We start from the raw sequence: 23,732 nt of genomic DNA on the forward strand, positions 1-23,732 counted from the left end.
CAGATTCTGATTATCAATGCAGTTTAATGGACGTCAAATAAGTTAAAGATGAAGGGCCATATTTTAAGAGTGCTAGGGCTTAGCGCAATAGTCATAAGCCCAGTGTCAGTGGGCATGGCCATGAAGTTTTGGTATTTTTGTGCAAGTATGCGCTAAGTCTAGGCGCAAGTGGGTTTGACAAAATTATGTACACAAAGCGATAATGGGCTGGGTCAAGTGCAATTTATTTCTGAGGTTCTTCTTGCACCGTTTGCGTCCTATTATATACTGTAGTCCATTCCCTGTCATGCACTAGTGATATAAACAAAGACAGAGCATTCATAAGAATTTGGTAGTGTAAATGGACTGTATTTAATGAATTAGAAGAAAAGATATATGGCTTTACCTCTTTTGTGCAGTAACTGCGTCCTTGCTGAATATCAGGCTTTTTTCTTTTTTTTTTTGACAGTGACGCTCCTTTTATCCACATGGAAAATGTGGCTCTCATCAGGATTTATAGGCTCAATTAAGTTATAGAGAATGTAAGTATTATTATTCATTTTCATCGAATGACACACAAATCATGGCTAGCATTAACAGTGATTGTATCGGCACACACCTTACTTCTACTGGTTGATTTGTATATTTAAAAATTGAATTAATTTATTGAAACACGAAAAAATTAAACCATATTTTAAAATATTTAAAATTACACTTCAAAAGAAACTAAAATATAATCAAAATAATGGAGTTGTAAAAAAAAAAATAATCATACCAAATCTAAACATTTTACCCTCTCCGACTTCTTCCACCAGCCTCTTTTGCAGTGACTTAAAAATCACTTCACAACAACAGATGGAAAAATACCAATGCAAATTAGATCATAAATACAATTCTCATAAATATTTGTTTCATAAAATGGCTTTCAGTGTATGTCAGGTATATAATTTGATGTTCCACTATATTTTAATAGTTTGGACATGAACTTATAATTTGCTGGATGAATCTCCACACTGCAAATGTAGCAACTTAATTTAGACTTTGAAACATATTAGTGCTATGACCTATTTCTCAGGAAAATAGCAAATTGCACTTTTGATCACTTCATTAACATACAATATACCCACAGTTTGAACGCAAACACCCACATGTTGGGCCTCATGTATTCAGATAGAAGACAAAGGCTGGCCTAACAGTCATAAAAACATAACTCAAGCCCCACCTTCTAAGTCGTACATTTTACTGATAAAAATCACACCAAAATCAAACAAAGGGAGTCCAAAACAGACTACAAATCCATGAAGCCTTGCTCACTAAAGGATCGAACTCTCAACTCCTATTGGATGAGGCACACAACAGAATGTCCCTCAAACATGACATCATCAGGAGTTGAAATAATTCTGAAATGCTTCCAGAATTTACTTCCAGCGACTTTGTTCACCGAATATAGACGTAGCTTTTTGCTGCTCTCCGGTGCAACCTCGTGGCATAAGGAAGTAATGTCCGACTTGAAACTGTAGCCATAGAATCTCCATCTCGCTGGACGAGTTGAGATTACTCTGTGTTCAACCGAACACTCTAACGGATCCGAAGGAGACCGCCGAGCAATTCACATCTTCATCCGTTTGCCTACAGAAGTGAAGAGATTAAAGATTTCTCTTCCATCTTCAATCAAGTCGACATTTCTGAGTTCTCCGCCAGCCCGCCGAGAATCAACAGCCGTACCGCCCGCCGACAATCAACAGCCGTACCGCCCGCCGACAGAGCGAGGAAACGGCCTCCTGTCATCACACGAGCCTCAAGGAACCGGGTCAAAGTTAAAGGATGGAGGAAAACACATTCTACCTGTGTCCTCATGCGATTCAAGTAAGAGGTTTACGTCTGGGCAGAGATAGAATATTATAGCGTGTTATTCTTGTGTTTCAAGGTTTTTGCTTGTACAATTTACGGACCACCATGTATTATTAATACTCAGGGTATTAATTATCACAAATTTGTTTTGCTGTATTGTGGTCCAACCAAATTGGATTGTGCAATTTCGCCATCGCGGGTAAGACAGAAACTGAGTTCATCCATTAAAGAGTCAAATAACGCAGGACTTTTATGAGCCCGCTCGTAAAACCGCATCTCTGAGTGATGAACACAGCTGCTTTCTCTCCCACTATCGCGAAATCAGCTTTAGGGCTGTCACTTAATCATCTCCCTCTCTCTCTCTCTCTCTCTCTCTCTCTCTCTTACTAATCACACACACACACACACACACTGTCACACACACACACCTTATGTGTTATAGGATTATTTTGATTTCCATATCTAATCATGTCACTGTTTAGTTTGTAGTTGTAAGTCGGAAGTTTATTGACTGCATTGTATTAATTATTAATTGATATTACTGCATAAATAAACTTTGTTTATATTACAAAGAGAAGTGTTTTGGTTTGTTTTGCAAATGCTTGTGTCATGCTGACAGGATGTCAGTGCTCGGATTCAAACCTTCATTCATTGTTTTTTTTCCGAAAATCGATATTCTTCGGATATCGATTTTCCTAAGAAAACAATCTAATATTGAGACTGTTTTACTATTCGGTTATTAGTCCCTGATTTCAGGGTGGTGCCCCGTCAATGTTGATCCTAATTAATATACTATTGATTTTTGATAATTGATCATTATCTTTGATGATTGTTGAACTTGAATGATCAGTAAGCTAGTGTTAATTTTAATTAATGTTTCATCGATGTTAACAATTAACGATTATCTTTGATAATTGTTGATTTTAAAGGATTAAAAAAACTAACATTAATTCTCATCAATGTTCTATTGATTTTAATAATTAATAATTATCTTTGATAATTATTAATTATTGCTAATAACCAAACTTGCTCCTAAACGTAGCACACTACATTTACTGGAGTCCCATATGAGGTTTTAATGAGTTAGATTCAAATGATTAATTTAAATATTAATTAATAACTACAGAAATAATTATTAATTATTTCTGATAGTAACACTGATCTAAACAACCGTTAAAGCCCTACACACAGATAGCGCAAACACTCCCAACCATGCCTACCTGTGCTTTACGTTGGCACAAAAATTGCGTTTAGAATTAGCGCTCTCATGAAAATTGGATAAGACCTAGTGCAGTCTTTGCGCATAGTGCTGCACAAATTTAAAAGGCACTGTTTTCAAGCACTGGTTTCTCAAATACTTGTTAGTGGACAAACGGATCCAAACTCAACAAACAATATCGCTGTGACAGGCTAGTTGGGATGTTTAAACAAACAGAGCAATGATTTGATAGAGTTGCAGAGCCACAGTATTGAAACTTTTCAAGGTTATCAACCTTCAAGTGGCTTATAGTTGTCTCTGCACATTAATATGATATTCAATATATGTGCCAGAGAAACTTGCACACAGCCATCTTGAAAATGTTGTCGATCAAGTGTTTTCTATATACAGTAGATATCTATACTGTATCTCTGTATGACACCTCTGACCAACTTATCATGTCATTCATCCACTGCGTTATAGTTAAGGTGAGCAGATTTTTGGAGTGTTAAACCGGCAGGGCCGGTCAACCCATTAGGCGACATAGGTGAGCGCCTAGAGCGGCATCGCTTCGGGGGCACCGATCTACCGAGCCAATAAGTAGTGTTCAATCTGTGTCTAACAAAATGCGCCCTGTGTTCTGATAACACATTGTGCCGCTTGATAAACCATCTTGTGCTGTATAATGTGAAATCAATGCTACACAATATACTGTATATAGGCTACTATATATATAGGCTACTAAAGAAAATGATGCTCCTAAAATCACCAGAAATGAATGCTTTGGTGCTGTTTTTGCAAAATGAATAAATAAAATAAATAATTTTAAACCCCCCTACAACATCAAAGTACAATAGATTGTGTACTTAATGGGCCCCAGACTCCCCAGTATTGATGAAAGCCTATAAATGTGCCTGCTGTGAAATATACTGTACAATGTGAATAGATCTTTAGGGCAGTGTGCTTTTTTTTTTAATTTATTTATTTTTTTACATCTTACACCACCTGACTTGGTTTACATGCACTTTACATTAAAGTTATTCCTATATACAGTGGTACCCATTTATGATGCCTACTTAAGAAGCCATAACATGCACTTGCATACTTCTTCCCAGCATTGTTATAATGAATGTTTTGCTAGTTGGGGTTTACACACATTAGGATGTATTATGTGTTAATTTGTACTTTTTTTGTGTAAAAAGTAAGACATAGCTCTCTAATAAGTTTAGTGTGGGGAGGGGGGTTACTGGAGGGTCTCGCCTAGGGTGCCAAATGGGGTAGGAACGGCACTGTAAACCGGGATGGGGAAAGCGGTGCCACTATATTCATACACACGCATACAGTACACACATATACATGTGAAAGTATACGTTTTATTTTATATTCCATTTACAACAATTTTAATTACATTTAAGCCTTTTAAAAATGTGGGGTGACAAATTAATTTTAAAAAGTACAAATGAAATGTCATGAACATGCATGTGAAATATTACGAGCTGCCACTGTTTGAAATTTCGTGTCAACTACACATTGTAACACAAATTATTTACAAGTTGAAGCCTAAAAAAAAAAAATAAGCAGAATTACACTCATTACAACTAAATGCTTGTATCATGAAAAACTGTGTGTGCGTCGTAGCTGTCATAGCCAATGTGATTGGCAAGGTCCAATTTACCTCTGTGGGTGTCGGAAAAACAAACATTTACAGTCACAGCAAAACACCTCACGAGCATTGTTGTAGACTCACACCATCAATTCTTGGTGAAAAATACTTTGTGCTCCCACATGTAATCCATTTTGATCAATTCTTCTCAGTAGTTTCAATGCAAACCTGAGGTTAAGAGACAAAACACGGAAGCGTGGTTCGCTGAAAAGGGGCTGGGCTGAATAAGGCGAATAGGTATGGTATTGTAAAAATCTAACAAAATTTTTTTTAAATACACACAAAATTCACCTACCAACCTGAATTTTGTGTACTGCATGCATTAGTGTTATTTCATGACTTACACTTGCATATTATCTGAGTCAAAGTGATGCTGTTGTTGCAGTAACATCTGGATTTTCAACATTGACAATTCAAGAAATGTGCCATGGGAAAGGTAATGTCTCCATGCATAAGCATAGTGAAACATTTGAATAAAAGTTGCCAGTAAAAAAAATAAATAAAAAAAAAACACACACACAGTGGTTCATTTGAGGTTCGGCCGAACAAACACGCAAATCTAATGCAGCTTTCAGAGAAGCTTCAAATGGAGTCGACGTAAGCCATGTTTTTATACAACTGGTTTCCTACACAGAACAGCTAAAAGAAACTAGTCCTTAGTCTTGAGCTCAAGTAGGATTATCTGCATCAACAACCTTAATCCACTTTGTGTTTCTTAAGTTTTCCAGCACTGATGTCAGTCATGTTTAGTGCTTAACATACTGCAGGATGGATCAAATCTTTTTGCTTGATGACATTTCTAAACCCTTCTGATTTTTAATTTTTTACTGTACAATACGTTTGGCTATGCTGGTTGACCACCTAACAGCATCAAACCTGCACTAAATCAGCATATACAAGCCTGGCACAGCATGGAGATTCATATTGGTCTAAGATGGCCTTTTCAGCAGGTGGTGCCTTAACATCGATTGCAATTCAATTGATATTCATCATGCAAATAATAGAGAAGATTATTCGATCATGGCACAGGTCTGGTGACATTGCAAACAGTGTTGCTGTAAAAGTCAGTACAGTAAAAGAATTGTCTGCAGTAAGGTCAGACTTAACGGATCTGTGGTCTCTGTGGGCTGATACAATGGCTTCTGCCATTGTCCATGGACAACACTGTTGCGAACTTGCCTGGAGCTGCAGTTCCGCATATTTTGATAATAGATACCAAGAAATTTACAATTGTGGAATGCAATGCTATATCAGGTGTTTGTTTTGAATTCATATGCATTTGATGCCCTACAATTCCCTTACAGCAGTGTATGGCTGAAATGTGAAGCTGTGACCTTGGGTAAATCAGTATCACTCTGCATCATTCTTACTGTAGATGGTAGACTGATTCTCCTGTTTTACTGGTGCAGTGGAGCCCCTATTCACCTTACTGAGGCTAGTTAGTATGTGTGCACATTTATGTTTGTGCATTTGTAATATAATCTGGGGTTGTGTATAGAACTAGACCCTGGCTGCTTTTTTAACTCTGTATTTGGGGGCATTGACTGGGCTGCAGCTGGACCAGGAACAAAGGCCCTGAGCTTGCACATCCATCATACAAGGAAAGTAAATTTTGTGCTTTTCACATGATACTTCACGCATATGTTTTATTTTTTTGCCCTATTTAACACGTAGAAATAGAATAAAAAAATAATTAATTGAAAAGGCTGTACTGTTTATGTATTTGTGTACTTGGGAAGAAATAAAAAACAAAATCTCTCTGTGTGGAAACAGTAGGCCAACTTATGTCTGCATGCCAGTCTGATTCAGGAATTGATCATCTGTGTTCTCTCCCTCAACACCAGACACCAACAAATAAAGTGTAATGTCTTTAGGATCAAATTTTGTTTTTGTTACATGCTATGTTTTATTTTTATTTTGGTTTGTTTGGCAGCATAATACTGCAGACATTTTGCAGACTTTTGTATGACAAATTGCTTATGTTCCTCATTTATAAGTTGTTTTGGATAAAAATGTCTGCTTGATGACTAACTGTACTATTTTAAATACTTTGTTTCACAGATTATTTAGCTTTTTTGCTTGTTTTGATTCTTATCTATATATACTGTACAGGTGCATCTCAATAAATTAGAATGTTGTGGAAAAGTTCATTTATTTCAGTAATTCAACTCAAATTGTGAAACTCGTGTATTAAATAAATTCAGTGCACACAGACTGAAGTAGTTTAAGTCTTTGGTTCTTTTAATTGTGATGATTTTGGCTCACATTTAACAAAAACCCACCAATTCACCATCTCAAAAAATTAGAATACATCATAAGACCAATAAAAAAAAAACATTTTTAGTGAATTGTTGGCTTTCTGGAAAGTATGTTCATTTACTGTATATGTACTCAGTACTTGGTAGGGGCTCCTTTTGCTTTAATTACTGCCTCAATTCGGCGTGGCATGGAGGTGATCAGTTTGTGGCACTGCTGAGGTGGTATGGAAGCCCAGGTTTCTTTGACAGTGGCCTTCAGCTCATCTGCATTTTTTGGTCTCTTGTTTCTCATTTTCCTCTTGACAATACCCCATAGATTCTCTATGGGGTTCAGTTCTGGTGAGTTTGCTGGCCAGTCAAGCACACCAACACCATGGTCATTTAACCGACTTTTGGTGCTTTTGGCAGTGTGGGCAGGTGCCAAATCCTGCTGTAAAATGAAATCAGCATCTTTAAAAAGCTGGTCAGCAGAAGGAAGCCTGAAGTGCTCCAAAGAAATGGTAAATGGGTGCAGTGACTTTGGTTTTCAAAAAATACAATGGACCAACACCAGCAGATGACATTGCACCCCAAATCATCACAGACTGTGGAAACTTAACACTGGACTTCAAGCAACTTGGGCTATGAGCTTCTCCACCCTTCCTCCAGACTTTAGCACCTTGGTTTCCAAATGAAATACAAAACTTGCTCTCATCTGAAAAGAGGACTTTGGAACACTGGGCAACAGTCCAGTTCTTCTTCTCCTTAGCCCAGGTAAGACGCCTCTGATGTTGTCTGTGGTTCAGGAGTGGCTTGACAAGAGGAATACGACAACTGTAGCCAAATTCCTTGACATGTCTGTGTGTGGTGGCTCTTGATGCCTTGACCCCAGCCTCAGTCCATTCCTTGTGAAGTTCACCCAAATTCTTGAATCGATTTTGCTTGACAATCACAAGGCTGCGGTTCTCTCGGTTGGTTGTGCATCTTTTTCTTCCACACTTTTTCCCTCCACTCAACTTTCTGTTAACATGCTTGGATACAGCACTCTGTGAAGAGCCAGCTTCTTTGGCAATGAATGTTTGTGGCTTACCCTCCTTGTGAAGGGTGTCAATGATTGTCTTCTGGACAACTGTCAGATCAGCAGTCTTCCCCATGATTGTGTAGCCTAGTGAACCAAACTGAGAGACCATTTTGAAGGCTCAGGAAACCTTTGCAGGTGTTTTGAGTTGATTAGCTGATTGGCATGTCACCATATTCTAATTTTTTGAGATAGTGAATTGGTGGGTTTTTGTTAAATGTGAGCCAAAATCATCACAATTAAAAGAACCAAAGACTTAAACTACTTCAGTCTGTGTGCATTGAATTTATTTAATACATGAGTTTCACAATTTGAGTTGAATTATTGAAATAAATGAACTTTTCCACGACATTCTAATTTATTGAGATGCACCTGTATATAGTAACGAATGAGACTGGTATCCCTTCAGCCGACCACCAGAGGGAGCCTTCTCCCGAATACTGACACTGTACTGTTTCTTCTATGGTTACTTCCTGTTTGAACCATATAAATAGCCATGCTCTTCCATTGTGACTTTGTGAAGTATTGTCAATTTCATTGCCTTACCAGGCATTATTTTCATTGCCTGTTTATTTGCTTACTTGTTATGACCATTGTGCCTGTTTCACTGGATTACTGTTATTGGATTACTGTTTTGCTCTGTTTGCATGGTTGGACTGATTACCTGTGTAATGATTACTTTGCCTGCTTCAACGATTGTGTCTCGGCCTAGTGTCTTGGATTTGTTTGCTGATTATAATAAACTTCTTGCATATGGATTCTACCTTCGCCTCCATGTTGAGTCCCTTATATATATATATATATATATATATATATATAGAATTATTTGTTTCATGCTTTGTTTCTTTCATTTTTGTTTTTTCTTGGTTTGCTTTTTCATGGTTTTTTTTTTATTTTTTTTTTATTTCTTTTATTCATAGTTTGTTTTGTGTTTTTTTTTTTTTTTTTTTGTGTGTGTTTTACTTTGTTTTATAGCTTGTTTTGTTTTTTGATTGTTTCTTGTTTCATGATTTTGTTTCTTGGTTAATGGGTGGTTTTGTTTCAAAGTTTGTTTTTCTGAATGGCTTTGCTTTTTAGATACTGATCTTTTTGATACTGAATTTTTTAAACACTAAGGTTGTGACAGATGCAGGTGTTCTGAGCAGATATAGTCTCTTGCTAAACAACTGAAAATTACATTTGGCTGTCAGACTTTTCAGAGCACTAGAACTGTGCTGTACTGAATTAAAGGCACAGTAGAAGATATCAGTATCTGTGCAGGGAGACACTGAGAGCCTCGGATGGTCTATTTGGTTTATGCCAAGATGTGGATTCAGCCAGGGAAGAGGTTCTGAGTCACAGACAGACTGTGTAAACTACAGAAGATAGACAATGAACACCTGAGAAGGTGCAATATGTCTAAAAATGTCATAAAAAGCATAACTGCATTTCTCAACTACTACATTATGTCAGAAGCTTTGACTACATCTTGCATCGTTTAGACCTTATAGTCACAAAGATTTGTCATTTCTTATTAGTACGCTACATTTAGCTCAACACATCTGCTTAAATTTGTGGCCATTTGTTATACATAATGCGTAGTGACACATGTCGGTTTGTTCCTTGTTATTCACAGCTAATCTTTGTTCTCAGTCCCAGATCTCTGAGTTTTGTCTCTATATCCCTTAATGTAAACATTTTTACTCATCTTGACATGATTATTTAGATTCATGGTCTGCACTTTTCAGTGGATCACAATATATCAAGCACAGTCTCAAAATGTCTCATCCTTCGTATTGACAGAACTTCTGTTGTAGGGTTATAAAGATCAGTGGCCTATGTCACAAAGCAGGAGTAAGCAGTTAGCTAGATTTAAGTTTAAACTTAGTTTAAGCGAACTCTGAATTTGCAGTACCAGTAAAGTGAATAGGCTTTCATCTGAGTTCTTTGCCATAGTAACATACTGTGGAGGTGGGGCGCGGTCAGGCATTCACCTGAGGGAGAGAGAAAGCGGTAAGGGTTACCACCTGGAGGAAATTGTGGCTAATTACCTGTTCTGTGTTTGCAGTGAGAGATGGGGGTGTTAAAAGGGCAGCCCAGTCCACAGAGAAGGGAGACGAGAGACTACGTGACTGTGTGTTGAGTGTTTCCGATGCTGAAAAGCAGGACTTTGTTTGTGTACGCTGAAAAGCAGTATTTTCTTTTTTGTTTAAAATAAAAGTGACTCATGTGGACTGCGGAAACCGGCTCACGCTTCCTGTTTTATCAGTTTAACAAAGAACCTGTCACACATACACTAATCGGCTAACCTGCTCCGGGGCAGGTTATGTTCCCGATCAGAGATCTTATCCAGATTCTGGACCAATCAGCTTTGAGTAAAGTGACAGTCACTCCCCCCAGTATCTCTCACTCCAATTTAAAGTGCACTTCAACAAGAACATTTTAGAAATGTACAAAATAAGCTATTTATGATCATTATTTATTGCAAGAAATATATTTTTGGCAGTCTTGCATTTGTTTTTCCCAAGCTTTTTCCCACATTTGCCATAACATATGAATGAATAAATATACCTAAAATAATTAAATAATTCTAAGTAAGATATTAATGCAATATCAATAATGATCGAATGACTTTAATAAAAAAAAAAAAAAAAAAAAATCATTCCATAATATACTGTAGATATATCAGAAAAGTGTGAATGCCACCCAAACCCCTTCTTATAAGGATTTGCTGGCAGAGATGTCATGAACATACAGTATTTCACCTGAAGTTCAATAAAAGCACACAAGCACACCAAATATGTCTTTACTGTGTCTTATGCTGCTAGAAAGAAAGAACAAATAAGACTTTATTAGTGCATACCATTAGTGCATTTTTTCCAGTTGCTCACATTTGTATTATTTGATAGTGTATTAATGTCTAATATTTTATAATGATATTAAGTTAGTAATTTAAATGAATACTAAAGATTTAAATTTTAATTTTTAAAATTTCAAATCAAGATATTAAACTTTTAAAATTACAAGCCTGAATGTTCTTGTTGTGGACCTATATAAAGTTAATTACACATCAATATATTATCTGTTTTAATATTTTATTTCAGATTTTTTTTCATGCTCTAGCAGCAGTTGAAGCAATGTTTCTTCTTGCTGTGTAAATGCCTTTAAATTCTTTATCATTTATTAGTGATCTTCTGTGCTGTTTTCATAGTGATTATTCCTATTCTGTAAATGTGATTTGATTGATCATATGTTTTAACGTCCTCTTGTGCTGTGTTATAACTGTGTGTAAATACTTCTAAGTTATCATAATTTTCATAAACATCTTCAGCGGAGAAGTAAATCTCGCTGACTTTCTCCCGAGATGTGACTCACGCTGTCTCGCACACTATTGGCTGTTCGCTTCATTCATGTGAACGCGCACGTGAACTAATCATAACCTCGGGATCAAACTCTGAATTGATAAAGAAAGTTGGTAACAAGCGTCTTGATATCACTTAACACTAATGAGGCCTAATTGGATTTGGTGAGTTTTGTCAAACTAAAACCAATCCTGGAATACAGAATTTGTTCAGTTTTTTTTTTTTTTTTTTTTTTTTTTTGTGATACATGGCACAAATATCCTCTGCATGTAAAACAAAAACAACAACACCTGCACTCCAGCAGAGTTCAAAAGTGATTTGCCAAAGCGAACACAGTGTAGTGTTGCAAGTATCCGTCTTACCAAATCATATAATATCCAGTCATATTCTTATAGAATTATATGAGCACAGTGAATTATGATAAATTATAGTAGAGCTAACTGCATTTTAAGAATACACTCAGCTCTCTCCAAACTTCTCTACCCCATGTATCGACTGCACTCTGAAACTGACGTAATGTCTGCACAGACCTTCTCTGACCCTGTTTTTATTTTTTTATTGACAACAGAAACTATTTGACTTGAGAGAATATAAGATCAAATAACAATGTTTGCAGCTCAGAGAGGACCTAATTTATCTACTTGTCTGCATTGGAGTGTTTGGATACATGATTCTGACTCTGAAAAGGAGTCTTAAGGTTTAAACAGCTGAAATAAACATCTGAGAGTATAGATCATTTTTCTATATTAACTTATAAACCTTTACTGCACTGCAGCGACCGCCCACTTCTATGATGCACTGTGAATGATCCAACCAAGTCTCCCTACACTTTCAAACTACTTATATATTTGTATATATCTAAATGTGTTGCAATAGAATTAACATATAAATGATTTATACTTATAATTAACAAATTAAACTTGATAGTTTTACATATTTCCATAGTGTTTAATTTGATTACGCCATTCACAATGCTTCATGGGATTGTAGTTCATTAATTAAAGTTTTTAATTTTGTGATTCACCTCAGAGCTGGTTGGTTTGGTTCATGACCAAGAACTATTTTGTAAAGAATTTTATGAAATCCATATGGAAATAAAAAAAATGAATTGGAAAAATACTTCCTGAACCAAGACAACTGAAAAAGTGAGTGGGCAGTGTGGCACTCTATTTGATTGAGAATGTTTTTTCCAGTTTTGAGTGCAATATGCATAAGACAGTTAGTGAATAGACTGTGAAATTGCCGTCTGAGACTGAGACTATTGTGACACTGATTGAAGGTCTGTCCCATATTGCAAACCTCTGCATTATTCTAAGCCATTTTGTTTTACAAGTAGTGTAAGTAATATGTTCACACTGAAAAGTACCACAAGATGTATAACAGTGTACTTTTTCAACCGAAAATTTAAATGTGGACACTTTGTTGGACTGTTTTGGGCACTTTATGCACTCAGCGGTTGCAACATTCCTTACATAGCGGAAGAGGATGATATCAGGCCGCAATGTAGGCCTGACAAAAATTTTGTCAAAATGCCGATTATGACATCTATCGAGAAGCCAGCACCTTACACATGTGGACTGAATATGTTCCTAATTTGAGACACAGTGACCCCGTTTCCACCTGGTATTAAGATGCGTTTCGGGTGATCCGATCACTTGTGGTCAGCACGTAAATACAGGTCTAAATGGGGTCTAAAATATTTTGTGACATGAATGTGGTCAAAAATGCATGTGACCAGATCGCATTTGAGGTGTAAATGCTAATCCGTCCTGTATACGTCCCGCAGCAGTGAGGTACCACCCCTCACCTGTCAATCAACTGCTGTACTAAAACAAGAGTTTAAACTTTGCCTGTTACGGGCAGCTTTAAAACGAAATAACCATCCGATCAGAAAATTTTAAAAAGTGTGAGCTTCATGGATCTTCTTTAGTATCTCTGATATCAACACAGATGGCAAGCATGAACACTTGAAGCTCTTTTAATACAGGTAATACACTAAAATAACAGATAGTTCTGCTTAACATGTTGTGTATGTGCTTAGATTAAATTTCAACAGCGTCTGGGAGAAACAGCATGCCGTTTCTTCAGCGCTTTCTTTGTCTTTTCTGACTTTGTTGCCCTTTATTATCATGCAGTAACACACTGACATAGTGATTGATGTATGTCATTGTAACAAAAGGTTCATGGTTGGGCAGACAAAGGAGGAAGCGGGAGCCGGTTTCCACATTCCAAGTGAGGCAGCTTTTATTAAAATAAACAGCAAGGTTCAGCTTTTCAGCAATAACAACACAAAATACTGCTTTTCAGCCAGCATAAAACAACAATCTGTTAATAGTCTCGGTGTGTGTGCATCAGCCTCTCTTCCTATGGACTGGCCGACTTTTATCTCCCCCGACTCTCACTGTGAACATAGAGATGGTAATTAGTCACAATTCATCTGAGGTGGATGTCCTTACCGCTTTCTCTCTCCCCCTCACCTCCTCAGTCGTCAGTGACCCTCCCCTCTAAATCCTAACTCAAGTGCTCACAGGAGTCACATTTAAGTGACCAGATGTAAATAGTGATGTGTTTCTCCTGATCACATGTGATCTGATCACCCAAGACGCATCGTATAACCAGGTGGAAATAGGGTCAGTGTTGAATTCAGGTTGGCTAACATGCTAAAGATAGCAGAAACACATCATGTGCATTCAAAAAAACTTCAAGACACAACTTAATAATTTCCTTTGCTTTAGTGTAGCCATGAAGAATAAATCCAAATCTCTTTCTGAACTAGCTTATCAAAGCTTGAGTATGTATATACTCTCTCCTCTCTAGTTTATCTGCTGCCTGATGATCATGTTAGATCATTTACAGTAACAGAACATGGTTTAAACCACAGACCCCACCATCATGTTCTCTTGCCAAATCGAATTCCTCTTCTTAAAAAGAACCTGATTGCATTTTGCCATTATGAAATTACAAAAATATTATATTGGTCTGGTGCAGGACTGGTCAAGAGGGCTTTGATTGATTCTGGGATAATAATAAAAAAAAAAAAAAAAAAAAAACATGTTTACTAGTCAGACAGTGAAACAGTAAGCTCAAATTATAGTAGACAGTAGACAAGGCATCTGTGAATGACTTTGGGCTGATGACAAGTCCATTGCTAAGATATGAGAAATATAATACGCAAGGAATAATGGTGTCTGTTTACACACTCTCTATTTTTATCTGCTTATAAAAGACTGTGTAGCTTGGGTCACAGATTTTGTATCTAAACCAAACACATTTTGAAAACATTTTCACTTATCTGCTGATAAAAATAGCCCAGTGACTAGGATGCCACGAGCATCACTATCAGTGCTGGCATGCAAGCAGCTGTCCCTACATTTATATACAAAGGTTTATTCTCAGTGCATTCACTACAGTTTAGGCAATTCTCATAGAGTGTGTCTGCTTGTAAACAAGCTTTGCCATTAAGCTGAAAGTCCATTCACACCCAAAGACACACCATACACTGAAACAAAACAGATTGCCACAAATATAGCAATACAGCCAGGAGGTGTTTCCTACAACATCAAAGAACATCTATTTTCCCTTTTGGCGGTGTGTAATACCCTTGTGAGTCTGCTGGCTTGGTCTGAATTTGGCTGAGTGGCTTACTAGACCCAACAGAAGCTTAATGGCATGAATCGGTGGGATTCTTACCATACTGAAACAAAGGACATTGGCCTGACCAAGGACATTGTTTTCCTGACAGTTTGAACACCAGAGGAATTAATTAACATGGGGAAAAAAAAAGATGAAGGAAAATATAGGACCAGAGTTGGCCTTGCCAAGCGATCGTCACATCTCGAGTATCTACAGTATGACAAAACAAGGACAAGGATGACAGATGACCAAACGTAAATTTGCGATAGAACAAGAAACACAACTTGAGTATTAGAATAACGGGCGTGACAGCAACATTTACATGTCTTCATCATCAGTTAATGGTTGGGTTATTTTTGATGCTGTCTAGACTTTCAATAGTGCAGTTGTTCAAAAGTGCTTTCTTAAGTGATTAATGAGCAGTACATAGCATAACATACAGTAAGACTATTCTTTAAAGCAGCGGTTCTCAAAGTAAGTAAGTCAGCCCCCCCCCCCATGAAATGCATTTAATTATTTATACATGTATTTTTTTTTTGTTGTTGTTGTTGTTTTTTTTTTGTTTTTTTTTAGGACGAGGCATTAAGAACTTAAAATTGAATACGAATTTGAACTTGAATAAAGAACGATGAACTGTTGAAAAAGAACAATGATTCAATGAAGGCAAATCATTATTTGTTTTTGTATATGCTTAATTATAGGTATCTATGAACAAATGCAGTCAAATTTGGCCTATCAGTGTGAAGGATGAGCTTGCATTGTTCTGCAAAGCAGCTCAATCCGTGGTTCAACATTGGTCAGGGACAGTTTGAGATTGTCTTCAATTTGTGCATGATTGCTGAAGCTGAAGGTTTGCATCTCGACCCTGCAAAGACATGTCAAGGGTGTTAAGCCTGTCAAATATATCAACTAGGTATGACAGAGAAGCTAACCATTGAGTGTCATCAAAGTGCTTTGCAAGCTCTGAATTGGCATTATTTAAAAATGATTTCACTTCTTAATGAAGTCCATAAAGATGCTTCTGCACTTTCCCTCTTGATAGTCAGTGGATCTCCATGTGCAGGAGAAGCTGCTCATAGACCTAATTTCCTGGCACATTAAAGAAAAACAAGCATGTGTTCATTGGCAGTGCCTTGATAAATTTATATGATTATTTACATGTATGGGTTGCTGCAGAACAGACTCCAGTGGTTTGGGCAATTTTTGGCTGCCAGTGATTCACGGTAAATCATGCAATGGGTAACTTATGCCAGAGGAGCCACCTTCTGAGTGCATTACCAGCCCACTCAACCCTCCCTGTCATTGCACGAGCCCCATCATTGCATACCCCAACACGTTTCTCCCAGCTCACTTTTGCATCTTGAATGAAGTCCAAGACCCTAATAATGGCTTTACCAGTTGTGTGGGATAGAAGAGTACGACAAAACAGAACATCTTCCTTAACATTCTGATCTTTCACAAGCCTTACGTAACTAGGTAAGTAATTGTGCTTGCCCAGTTATATTTATACGCTCATCTAGCTGTAATGCCTAGTATGGGCTCTGCCTAACAAAGTCTAGTAATTGTTCTTTAACTCTTTAAGCTTTGAGGGTGATTTTAAAGATTTCCTGTTTCAGTGGCATACCCAAAATTAAAGGCTTATAACTCGACAAAAAATTATAAATAAATAAATAATTAAATAAGAGGTTCAAGTGTTTGGTATAATTTTACAGAAAACTTTTCAAATATTTTAATGATAGCTTATGAAACATTCTCTCTCCAAAGCATGCAGGCATGAGTAATGAGATCTCATTCAGTTCTATTCTGTGTCATTTGAGCCATCATTGAGTCTGTGTCTTGTCCTTGGAGCCATCTCCTGGTGGCCATATGTAATTTGAGTGAACTATCTTCTCTGCCCATATTTGGATGACTTCCACCTCTGGTTGCAGCGATCTAAATCCTAATACGATTGGTTTAGCATTCCATGATGCTGGACAACTTTCTACATTTCCAAAGAAGTCATCTGATCCAGGAAAGTTAATATGTTTTTAGCCAAATAGCACATTATGTGCTGTATTCACATTGTGCTTCGTGTGGATTATCTAATGATCTATGCATCCAATTACATTGTGTGTGCGCTTGTTTTAAGGATAATCGCCTCCTCTAAGTAATGGCATGTGATATTTTATGTTCCGTTTATTTTCCGTGACATTATAAGTGAAAATGCTACATACTGTATAAGCAACACCTGTTTACATGGATATCAAAGACCTATACTTAGCTATAACTCGCTATGTTTTTGAATAGGCTGGTTATATTCTACTCTTTGAGAGCTTTCCAATGACATATGACACATGGCTATTTGATCAGTTTGAGATTTTTACTGATTACAATAATATGTGCAGTGCAAAATTATTAACAAATGATCAAAATGGAACACTTCTCATTTGTCTACGAATTTCAAAGCACTTGTTCAGTTTTGATCCTATTGCCTATATGCATTGAAAAGTACATCTTCTAAGCTTTAAAACAATATTTTGTGTTGGTCAAGACTGTAGTTATTAATATTTTGATAGTTATTTTTTTCTCTGCAGGCCCACTGGCGGGGCCATCTGAGCTTCATTGGTGAGATCAGATAATCTGTGTCTGACGGTATGTTTCACAGTGGAATTGAACTTAATTGCACTGCAGAGCTTTCAATGAACATGATTCTGCACATCTTTTGCAGCAGGCAAAACTAAAGTCTTGCCAATTGTGTGAGGTTTTCCAAGTTTAGAAATGTCTTGCGAGACCGCATATGAAGCTTCAATGTATTTACTATCGCCACCAACAGTCCTCTTCCATGTTGTAGATAGACTACTATTGCTGTTTTCTGTGGAGGAAAGCTGCTGCTCGAGATTAAATAGCCTACTGTAAGGGTCCCCTTTCTGATGGAATCCATGGCAACCACACAAGCGACACATGTTATTTTTCAAATTACAGCATTCGGGGACATTGGGATCCTTATAATAATTGTGTAAATATTTTTAATTAATGATTACAAAACATTTTATGATATGTTACTTAAGTTTTCATGGTCACTTTTTTCATGATTAAAAAATATAAATAATAATAATAATAATAATTAAAATACTATATGTATGTTCAAGCCCCCCTTTTTAAACTCTCTGCCATTTTTTCCTCAGTGCTGCGATACTTACAGCATTTTGCCTTTGTAATGCAGAGATCCCTTTATGTGTTTTAGCTGGATGTTTAAAAAGTGCATTATAATTAGGGCTGTTCTAATTCAATCATATATTCATATATATCGTGATACTTTTTCTCACAATATTTTATCTATCTTTTAGATCCCTGTATGAATATTTTTACTGATGCATTCATGTATTCATGTGGTGTTTCTTAGTGCTGAACCACTTCTATGACCCAGTTTATACCTGGTATAAAATGCGTTCCGGGTGATCAAATCACATGTGGTCAGGCCAGACACATGGTTGCTCTGATGCATTTCCTTTGACTGCTTGGGTTTGAATTTTGAAGGTAGGGTCTCTAAGGATGTGCAATTCTCTCACCAAAACTGGCTACGATTTTGGACCCATACATTTATTTTATCTATTTGATCTATATTGTGGCAGTTTCAATTGTGGCATCCAAGAAAAACATAATTGTTTTGCCATCTACTCTTTCTTCTCATTTTAAGATACCTGAAACGCTTAGCCTTGTGATTGCAGAAGGTTTATAAAAATCCTAGCATTTCACATTAAGGTTTGCTTTGCATCTGCACCATTTTCCAGAGTCCATTTAAATATTGCGTGGGGAAAAAAGATTTGATTAATTATCCAAATACAGAAGCTACTTGATTTGGTCAAATGTTCTGACTGGGTGATGATCCGATCTGCTTGATCAGATTACTATGATATCACGTTAATGCCAAGTGTAAACAAGGCCTCTGATTTGATGACGATATACACCAGTCTCTGTCAGTGTGTTACTGCATGATAATAAGCCACAAAGAAAATAATAAAAGACCACAATAGCACAGAAAAATTGCACAATGTTTCTCCCAGATGCAGTTTAAATTTAAATTTAATCTAAGCTCAAACTGAACATTTTGAGCAGTCTTTTTCATTGCCCATTGGGCCCGCGGTCCTTCCCTTCCGACTGACACTCTTTCACCCTGAACCCCAGTGCAGCTGCTTAGTCTGCACTGCCAGTAGTTCACCACTGACCCAGCCCTAATTATAATATAACTTTTAAAGGTGTTAAAAAGCTATTTTAAGCTTGGATAACAGTTTTATTGGAGACAGAGGTCATGAGTACCATCAGTTTATGCAAAGGATGTTGCCGTGATGCTGTAACCTTTCAAGTCAGGGGATCACTGTGATGTGTCACAAAAACAAACACAAATTAATACTGTTTAGAGAGATGTCTGAGAAAAATGACTTGGATAGGTGTAAAAAAAAACAAAAAAAAAAAAAAAAAAAAACATATATTCCTATACATTTTCACTCTACCTGCCATTTCGATTCAGTAAAATTGGATATTGATTTCACTTATTTGTGGAGACTTCCCCCTCCTCTCTCTGCTCTCACCTCTTTCATCTTTGTTTACCTGCCTTAAATGTCATAGAAAGTATTGTTCAAAATTTAGAAAGCTTTTGTAAATTGTGGGTATAAGTTGCCAAACACCACACAGCCATGATGGAATGACAGCCCGGTATCACTGGCTGACAAAATCCATATTAGTCATACCCCCCTAGTTGACCACATCTGTTACACAACATTAATTTAGCCATGTGTTCTTAGAACATGTTTGTTTCATCCCTGAAATATTTAGAGCAAATTTGCAAATAGCCTAATTATAATGTTTTCACACTGCAGTGTAGCTTGATACTGTATATAGGATGACAAGCACTCAAGGGCTGTGCCAATATGACCACTTTGTGACCACCTCATTTAACAGTCAGTAGATGCTGGATGTCAGGTCTCAACAAACCCAGGACTCTCCTGAACCTGACGCAGTCTATAGCAACTTGCCAGAATAGAAGCATCTAACAGTCTTTCTTCCTAATGTACATTTACTGTACAGATTTCCATATAATTTAAACACGCCCTAAGCAAACTCTTTTCCTGGGAGCTTGTAAGTACTGAATATACTCGCACTCACACGGAAAAGCCTAGTTCTTCTTGAATGCTTGCAACTACAATAGGCAACAGTAGGACAGTTAGACAGAAATCTATAGCGCAGTTGCTGTCTCTTGCCCAAAGTTGCTATTTATCCTCAGCTCAAACTTATTAGTAAGCCAGCGTGGACACAGTATTGTAAGTCCGCTTGACTTCTCAGTTTGTTTAACTCATCCATTGCCGGATCATATAACGTGGGCTGAAACGCGTAATAGGGGCACGTGCGCTCAGTTTTACCCTCAGTTTCACTGCCTCCGCCAGAGCGCGCACAGAGGAGACAGAAGTCTGTCCGCATAGCTCTGCCATCTGAAGTTTCTCACTGCCTTTGATTGGGAATTTTATTTCGGAGATACACTGACGTGGGAATATCTATCCTTTAGATGAGCATTTCTTTACTGAGCCGAACGTTTTAATTTTGCGTCCTTCGCAGTAGTAGAGCATCAGCATTGGGAAATATGTCTCTATCCAAAGGACACCACGAGTAACGGCTCCAACGGAAATCTTGGGTGTATAGTTCACCTCCTGAGCGGAATAGAGAACTTTGTCTCTCATTTATGAGGCATTGGATTATTTAGACAGGAAAAAGACAATGGTGCGACAAACACGGGGCACAATGTGGAATTTTTAAGCTCATAGATCATTTAGAACAGCATCGGCATTTGAAAAGGACACAGCAGAATACAGTTTATTTGGAGGGAACATATGACAGCAGGAGCTGCACTCTTTCACGCGCATCAATTCCCTATCAGAAACACCAAGATGTATATCTATATTTACGGTGTTCTGCTCTTTTTAGGTAAGTTTCTGTTTCAGTTTACACCATCTGAGCAATATTTCACTTTTATTATTATTATTATTATTATTTAGTCAAAGTGAGCACAAAATCTCCATTCCTTTTAGTTTCTTCCATCTGATTTAGATTTACTTTCCTCTAGAAAATGACTTAATGATTATCATAATTCAGGGTAAATAAAATAGTACTTTGACACCCATAATATTTAAACAAGTTCCGTGAGATGTGGTCAAGTTTGCCAACAAGCATTAAAAACTGAATTTTACATTCATGACATTTCGGTAGCCGATTGATTATGGGAACTGACATTTGTAATTGCTTACAAGAGCTAGAAGAACTTCTCTCCAGTTCATAATACAGTGCTTAAACGCATATTTAAATTTATGATAATGATGTAATACTATATGACCTGCGTTTCCTTCCTCCAGAAAACAAATTGTGATTTTCTGTTTGTCTAACAGATCTGTTAGAGCAGCTAACTAGGATTCTCTTTATATACTAAATATTAAGTTTTACATGACGTCTAATTAGATTCTAATTAGTATCTAGTAGTTTTAATCTCTCATTTAAGGGTTATTTGATACAGTAGTGAAAACTGTCATAGTTCAATGAAGGTGAGAACTATCAAGGTCACTCTGCAGATGTATCACTGGCCTTTGCACACTGACACGACTGGATCCTTTCTGCGCACCTTATGATGCAATTCAGACTGAAGATTCAAACAGTCTGCAGAACATATTAAACATTTAGCCATTTTGAATAGATATTCATCCTCCAGTTGCACTTTAGATTAGTTTTCATTTTACAGTGTAAGTACATAAGAACTGTGTAATACAAATGCACATATTCTTAATGTGTAATTAATGGGACTGCTTGTTGTTGTTTTTACTATTGTCATTAATTATAGTAATATTATATACAGTAGCCTAGCCTATGTGTAACTTCATGATCTCTCACACCTTTGCCACATTCAAAGGTCTTACGGCATCGGTTATCGTTCAACATATCTCTCCATTTTTATTTTATTTTTTTTTTTTAAACATACAATGAGTGAATAGATAGCAGAGGGTGTTTTAATTCTTTTATACGTTTTTTTTTTTTTTTTTTTTTTTTTTTACTCAAACATATGTTCTGGACAGTTTTAAATACAAGAAAAATGATAATGATTAAAATTTTGGTTTTGATTATGATGTATTTACACCTGTAGGTGTCACTGGTGGGTAGCACCTCTGTTAAACTGACCCTATGAAAAAAAATCTGTCAATACTTTCACACACATATACGTACATGGCCAATGAATAAGTGTGAAAGACTATGTGTGAAGGATTGTTTGAAAGTTGCCATACTCGAAATGTCAATGCAGTAAGAAAGTATAATTGCTCCATCAAGGTACAACTCATATTTTTCCACTAATTAAAACAATGTTTCACAGTGACTAAAACAAGACTCATTCTTCTAAACTGTGTCAAGTGTCATATCGCATAGAATGGTGAGTCATGTCATGTTAATTAGAAGTCTTTTGTGTGATTTATATTATATTTCTGTCTTCAAGGCATATATTTTGTTATTTACACCATTATGGGCTGTCAAGCAGTCCCTGTGAGTCATAAACATGATTGCACGAGCATCTGGACTTTGTCACAGGCTTAATAGTCTTCAAACCATGTATTAGGCTGCCTTATTATAGTCATTGACACAATATGAATGATTGTCAATTGATAAAAGGGGAAGGCAGTCATTAAAGGGATAGTTCACCCAAAAATGAAAATTCTCTCATCATTTACTCACCCCCATGCCATCCCAGATTTGTATGGCTTTCTTTCTTCTGCTGAACACAAATGAAGCATTTTAAAAGAATATTTCATCTCTATAAGTCCTCACAATGCAAGCAAATGGGTAACAAATTGTTGAAGCTCCAAAAGGCAGCATAAAAGTAATCCATAAGACTCCAGTGGTTAAATCCATGTCTGCAGAAGCAATATAATAGTGTGGGTGAGAAACAGATCAATACTGAAGTTCTTTTTTACTATAAATTCTCCTCCCTGCTCAGTAGGTGGCGATGTGCACGAAGAAGGCAAATTGGAAAAAGAAGAAGAATGTGAAAGTGGAGATTTACAGTAAAAAAATGACTTACATTTTGATATGTTTTCTGAAGGTAAGAATTTAACCACTGGAGACTTGTGGATTACTTTTATGCTGTCTTAATGTCCTTTTGGAGTTTCACAATTTTGGTACCCAACCATGTGCATTGTATGGACCTATAGAGTTGAAATATTCTTCTAAAAATCTTTGTGTTCAGCAGAAGAAAGAAAGTTGTACACATCTGGTTTAGCATTAGGGTGAATAAATAATAATAATAATGATAATATTATATATATATATATATATATATATATATATATATATATATATATATACATACACACACACACTGGCAGCCAAAAGTTTGGAAAGATGTACAGATTTTGCTGTTTCGGAAGGAAATTGGTACTTTAATTCAACAAAGTGGCATTCAACTGATCACAAAGTATAGTCAGGACATTACTGATGTAAAAACAAAAGCACCATCACTATTTGAAAAAAGTCATTTTTGATCAAATCTAGACAGGCCCCATTTTCAGCAGCCATCACTCCAACCTTGAGAATCCTTGAGTAATCATGCTAAATTGATAATTTGGTACTAGAAAATTACTTGCCATTATATCAAACACAGTTGAAAGCTATTTGGTTTGTTAAATGAAGCTTAACATTGTCTTTGTGTTTGTTTTTGAGTTGCCACAGTATGCAATAGACTGGCATG

The 23,732-nt window shown here is 36.6% G+C and overlaps 1 protein-coding gene across 2 annotated transcripts in view; it reads left to right on the forward strand.

The window, feature by feature from the left end:
* Positions 1-20,399: 20,399 nt before the first annotated feature.
* LOC127414769 (GDNF family receptor alpha-2-like) overlaps positions 20,400-23,732 on the forward strand; it is a 177,230-nt gene continuing 173,897 nt past the window's right edge. For both annotated transcript variants that reach the window (XM_051653036.1, XM_051653037.1), the window contains exon 1: positions 20,400-20,935. In XM_051653036.1, the coding sequence (XP_051508996.1) occupies positions 20,842-20,935 (94 nt within the window). In that variant the 5' untranslated portion in view covers positions 20,400-20,841. The remainder of the gene's footprint in view (positions 20,936-23,732) is intronic.

The sequence above is a fragment of the Myxocyprinus asiaticus genome, chromosome 24 (genome assembly GCF_019703515.2).
Source record: "Myxocyprinus asiaticus isolate MX2 ecotype Aquarium Trade chromosome 24, UBuf_Myxa_2, whole genome shotgun sequence".
In the NCBI taxonomy this organism is placed as follows: domain Eukaryota; kingdom Metazoa; phylum Chordata; class Actinopteri; order Cypriniformes; family Catostomidae; genus Myxocyprinus; species Myxocyprinus asiaticus.